This window comes from Somniosus microcephalus, chromosome 10 (assembly GCF_052327205.1).
Source record: "Somniosus microcephalus isolate GS21.2 chromosome 10, FLI_Smic_1.0, whole genome shotgun sequence".
In the NCBI taxonomy this organism is placed as follows: domain Eukaryota; kingdom Metazoa; phylum Chordata; class Chondrichthyes; order Squaliformes; family Somniosidae; genus Somniosus; species Somniosus microcephalus.
The window spans coordinates 163,179,357-163,185,400 of NC_140996.1; the positions used below are offsets into that span (position 1 = coordinate 163,179,357).

Sequence of the window (6,044 nt, forward strand, 5' to 3'; positions counted from 1 at the left end):
CTGTAACCTCCTCCAGCCCTACAATTCTCATACTCCTGTTCAAATCCCTCCATGGCCCTCGCCCCCTCCCTATCTCTGTAACCTCCTCCAGCCCCTGCAATTCTCATCCTCCTGTTCAAATCCCTCCATGGCCCCTTGCCCCCTCCCTATCTCTGGAACCTCCTCCAGCCCCTACAATTCTCATCCTCCTGTTCAAATCCCTCCATGGCCCCTCGCCCCCTCCCTATCTCTGTAACCTCCTCCAGCCCCTACAATTCTCATCCTCCTGTTCAAATCCCTCCATGGCCCTCGCCCCTCCCTATCTCTGTAACCTCCTCCAGCCCTACGATTCTCATCCTCCTGTTCAAATCCCTCCATGGCCCTCGCCCCCTCCCTATCTCTCTAACCTCCTCCAGTCCCTACAATTCTCATCCTCCTGTTCAAATCCCTCCATGGCCCTCGCCCCCTCCCTATCTCTGTAACCTCCTCCAGCCCCTACAATGCCCCCGAGATCTCTGAGCTCCTCCAATTCTGCCCTCTTGAACATCCCCGATTTGCATCGCTCCACCATTGGCGGCCGTGCCTTCAGCTGCCTGGGGCCCTGAGCTCTGGAATTCCCTCCCTAAACCTCTCCGCCTCTCTCTCCTCCTTTAAGACGCTCCATAAAACCGACATCTTCGACCAAGCTTTTGGTCACCTGTCCTAATATCTCCTTACGTGGCTCGGTGTTAATTTCTGTTTGATAATCGCTCCTGTGAAGCGCCGTGGGACGTTTTACTATGTTAAAGCCGCTGCACAAACATACATAGAAACATAGAAGATAGGAGCAGGAGTCGGCCATTCGGCCCCTCGAGCCTGTTCCGCCATTCAATGCGATCATGGCTGATCATCCAAATTCAGTACCCTGTCCCTGCCTTCTCCCCGTATCCCTTGATCCCTTTAGCCTTAAGAAATATATCTAACTCATTCTTGAATATTTTTAATGAATTGGCCTCCACTGCCTTCTGTGGTAGAGAATTCCACAGGTTCACCACTCTCTGGGTGAAGAAATTCCTCCTCATCTCTGTCCTAAATGGCTTACCCCTTATCCTTAGACTGTGACCCCTGGTTCTGGACTCCCCGGCCATCGGGAACATCCTTCCTGCATCTAGTCTGTCTAGTCCTGTTAGAATTTTATAAGTTTCAATGAGATCCCCTCTCATTCTTCTAAACTCCAGCGAGTATAAACCCAGTCGACCCAATCTCTCCTCATACGTCATTCCTGTCATCCCTGGTATCAGTCTGGTGCATCTTCGCTGCACTTCCTCCATGGCAAGAACATCCTTCCTCAGATAAGGCGACCAAAACTGCACACAATACTCAAGGTGTGGTCTCACCAAGGCCCTGTACAACTGCAGCAAGACATCCTTGCTCCTGTACTCGAATCCTCTCGCTACGAAGGCCAACATACCATTTGCCTTCTTAACTGCCTGCATGCTTACCTTCAGCGACTGGTGCACAAGGACACCCAGGTCTCGTTGCAGTTACCCTTTTCCCAATCTATTGCCATTCAGATAATAATCTGCCTTCCTGTTTTTGCCACCGAAGTGGATAACCTTGCATTTATCCACATTATCCACCCAACCTGTCCAAATCATACTGGAGTTTCTCTGCATCCTCCTCACAGCACACACATCCACCCAGCTTTGTGTCGTCTGCAAACTTGGAGATATTATATCTAGTTCCCTCGTCTAGATCATTAATATATATTGTGAATAACTTGGGTCCTAGCACCGATCCCTGCGGTACCCCACTAGTCAATGCCTGCCACTCGGAAAAAGACCCGTTTATTCCAACTCTTTGCTTCCTGTCTGCCAACCAGTTTTCTATCCAAGTCAGTACCTTACCCGCAATCCCATGTGCTTTAACTTTGCACGCTAGTCTCTTATGAGGGACCTTATCGAAAGCCTTCTGAAAGTCTAAATACACCACATCCACTGGGTCTCCCTTATTTATTCTACCAGTTACATCCTCAAAAAAAGACACTGTGCCCTTAAAGGGGCAGGCTGGGTTGGACGAGCCTCCCCGCCTCCCTTACTCAGCAGCCTACATAGCCCAAGGAAGTCTCTTTAAGCCTGTCAGGAAAAGGGTGTGTTATATTACAAAGCAGGCGTGGCGTAATATAACACTTGATAAAAACAGCCGGCTTGCTATGAGCAACGCCACAGGAAGTCCGCTAGCAAGTCCAAACCCATAACATATTAAAAATAATAGTTCCGCGCACATTTCCTGTCTCTAAAATCTTATTTCCTGTTACCATGTTCCTGTCACGCTTTTCCCATCCCTATTCTCTATGTCAACATGTCACGGTGTAATTACACCCACCCGCCAGGTGTGGTGCTGTAGCAACCTTCGTTAAACAGCCTGTATTGCAGAGCAACTCCTCTCTTGCGGTGGGTTACACTCGCCTCTGAGTCAGATGGTGGTGGGATCAAGGCCCGCACCAGAGACTTGAGCTCCATAATCCAGGCTCACACTCCCCGGTGCCAGTACTGAGGGAGCGCCGCACTGTCGGAGGTAGATGTATATACTCTAGGACTTGAGCCTCATAATCCAGGCCCACACTCCCCGGTGCCAGTACTGAGGGAGTGCTGCACTGTCGGAGGTAGATGTATATACTCTAGGCCTTGAGCCCCACAATCCAGGCCCACACTCCTCGGTGCCAGTACTGAGGGAGTGCTGCACTGTCGGAGGTAGATGTACATACTCTAGGACTCGAGCCCCATAATCCAGGCCCACACTCCCCGGTGCCAGTACTGAGGGAGTGCTGCACTGTCGGAGGTAGATGTACATACTCTAGGACTCGAGCCCCATAATCCAGGCCCACACTCCCCGGTGCCAGTACTGAGGGAGCGCCGCACTGTCGGAGGTAGATGTATATACTCTAGGACTCGAGCCCCATAATCCAGGCCCACACTCCCCAGTGCCAGTACTGAGGGAGTGCTGCACTGTCGGAGGTAGATGTATATACTCTAGGACTCGAGCTCCATAATCCAGGCCCACACTCCCCAGTGCCAGTACTGAGGGAGTGCTGCACTGTTGGAGGTAGATGTATATACTCTAGGACTCGAGCCCCATAATCCAGGCCCACACTCCCCGGTGCCAGTACTGAGGGAGTGCTGCACTGTCGGAGGTGCCAACTTTCGGATGGACGTAAAAGATCCCACAGCCACTACTGGATGAAGAGCGATGGGTGGGAGTTCTCTCCATTGTCCAGGGGCCAAAATTTACCCCTCAACCAAGATCACTAAAAATCAGATTATCCCGTCATTATCACATTGCTGTTTGTGGGACCTTGCTGTGCACAAACTTTGACAGCACCTCCCAAACCCGCGACCTCTTCCACCTAGAAGGACAAGGGCAGCAGGCGCACGGGCAACACCACCACCTCCAAGTTCCCCTCCAAGTCACACACCATCCTGACTTAGAAATATATCGGCCGATCCTTCATCATCGCTGGGTCCAAATCCTGGAACTCCCTCCCTAACAGCGCTGTGGGAGTACCTTCACCACACGGGACTGCAGCGGTTCAAGAAGGCGGCTCACCACCACCTTCTCAAGGGTCAACTAGGGATGGCCAATAAATGCTGGCCTTACCAGCAAGGCCCACATCCCATGAATGAATGAACAAAATAGAGACAGAATGCATGACTGGTAAAGTGCGGGATAAATTACACCACGGCGCCCTGGTCCAATTATCCCTCCGTCCTCTAACCCCACTTACCACCTGGAGATTGCCCTTGGCCGAGTCTCCTGGTGCAAGATGGACTATTTGTTTCAGTCGTCTGGTCGCCGTCTTAGCAAGGGCGGGCGTGGCACAGTCCTACGCCCACGTTGTCCACGTGCTCTGTGACCTCACCCACACTCCGCCTTGACTAGGACGGCCATCTCTGGTCGGACGAATTTGTGGTGTCACCACACGACCCTCCAGCCTCCAAACGCCCCAGCCCACCAACAGTCAGTCAAACCTCCTCCCCATCCCATCGCCAATAAACAGAGGCGTTGAACATAAATGGAAAAAGAACATTTTTCGGAGGCGCCCACAATTCATTTTCCAGCGTTGCTCTCCGCAGGGCTTAGGAGGTCAGTCTTTAATCCCTGCAGAATCCAGGACAATTCTTGGAGGGTGCACAACTCTACCGCTTGATCTGAGCTCCTCTATCATGTATGGGGCGCAGGGTTCTTTAAAAATTCGCTAATAGGATCTGGGCGACATTGGCAAGGCCAGCATTTTATTGCCCATCCCTAGTTGCCCTTGAGAAGGTGGTGGTGAGCCGCCTTCTTGAACTGCTGCAGTCCCGTGTGGTGAAGTTGCTCCCACAGCGCTGTTAGGGAGGGAGTTTCAGGATTTTTACCCAGCGACGATGAAGGAACGGCCGACATAATTCTAAGTCAGGATGGTGTGTGACTTGGAGGGGAACTTGGAGGTGGTGGTGTTCCCATGCGCCTGCTGCCCTTGTCCTTCTCGGTGGAAGAGGTCGCGGGTTTGGGAGGTGCTGCCGAGAAGCCTTGGCGAGTTGCTGCAGTGCATCTTGTAGATGGTACACATTGCAGCCACAGTACGCCGGTGGTGGAGGGAGTGAATGTTTAAGGTGGTAGATGGGGTGCCAATCAAATGGGCTGCTTTGCCCTGGATGGTGTTAAGCTTCTCGAGTGTTGTTGGAGCTGCACTCATCCAGGCAAGTGGAGAGTGTTCAATCACACTCCTGACTTGTGCCTTGTAGATGGTGGAAAGGCTTTGGGGAGTCAGGAGGTGAGACACTCGCCGCAGAATACCCAGCCTCTGACCTGCTCTTGTTGCCACAGTATTTATGTGGCTGGTCCAGTTCAGTTTTTGGTTAATGGTGACCCCCAGGATGTTGATGGTGAGGGATTCGGCATTGGGTTGGGTTAATTTACTCTACACACGAGAATGTCCCACCACCCCAGTCACAGACTCTTCCTTCCCCCGCACCCCAACCCCGCCACGCCACGACTCTTCTCCCTTACCAAGAACAGAGTGTTGACTAAAATGATCGCTGCAATGGCAGTTCCGAAAGATTTGAGGAGGATTTGTCCCAGATATTCGCTGCAGTCACCTTCGGATGCTTTGGAGCAGGGGTGGCCCAGATCTCCGACACTGAGTCCTCTCCAGGGCAAGAAGTAAGCCATCAGGAAGGCTTTCGTTCCCCCACGATTGTGCCAGAGGGCGCGCGCGTTTGGCCTCCCTCGACACTTTCTCTTCTCTTGTTTTCTCTTTCTTTTGTGACTCTTCCTCTGTGGGATCTTTCTCTGCTGAGTTCAGACCCTTGTACTGCCAAGCCTGGCCTCCGGACCAGCTTATGAGGCGCCGTCACCTAATCAGCCCCATTGTGATGCAACGCTAGCATGGGGGCCAGCATTTGTGAGGCAACGCTGCTGCTGGCCAAGGTAGACAGCTGCCCTCCCCCAGCCTGGGGGCTTTGCAAGGGTCTGAAAAGAGGGCTGAGGTTAGGCTGGTGGATGCACCGTCCCCTGTGTTCAGTTGAGTGTTCGTGAAGGCTCACCAGACATGGATGAGAAGGTTGGGAGCCTGATCTAACGACACGTCAACCTCTTAAAGTAAACTCGCAACTTTTTTGGTGTGTTGCCCATGAGACCAATTTGCACCTGATGCAGGTTCCCAACTGACAAATATATGTGTCAAGAGCTTCTAAGAATATAAGAATTAGGAGCAGGAGTCGGCCATTCGACCGCTCGAGCCTGCTCCGCCATTCAATGAGATCCTGGCTGATCTTCGACCTCAACTCCACTTTCCCACTCTCTCCCGATATCCCTCGATTCCCCGAGAGTCCCAAAATCTATCGACCTCAGCCTTGAATATACTCAACGACTGAGCCTCCACAGCCCTCTGGGGCAGAGAATTCCAAAGATTCACCACCCTCTGAGTGAAGAAGTTCCTCCGCATCTCAGTCCTCAATGGCCGACCCCTTATCCTGAGACTGTGACCTCTGGTTCAAGACTCTCCAGCCCAGGGGAAACAGCCTCTCAGCATCTACCCTGTCAAT

General features: G+C 52.3%; 1 protein-coding gene across 1 annotated transcript in view; it reads right to left on the bottom strand.

The window, feature by feature from the left end:
• The window catches only part of LOC147111807 (uncharacterized), a 41,603-nt gene extending 36,290 nt beyond the window's left edge, over positions 1–5,313 (bottom strand). Inside the window, exon 1 of the mRNA XM_085999060.1 lies at positions 5,008–5,313. Coding sequence (XP_085855186.1) covers positions 5,008–5,169 — 162 coding nt within the window. The 5' untranslated portion in view covers positions 5,170–5,313. The remainder of the gene's footprint in view (positions 1–5,007) is intronic.
• Positions 5,314–6,044: the final 731 nt, after the last annotated feature.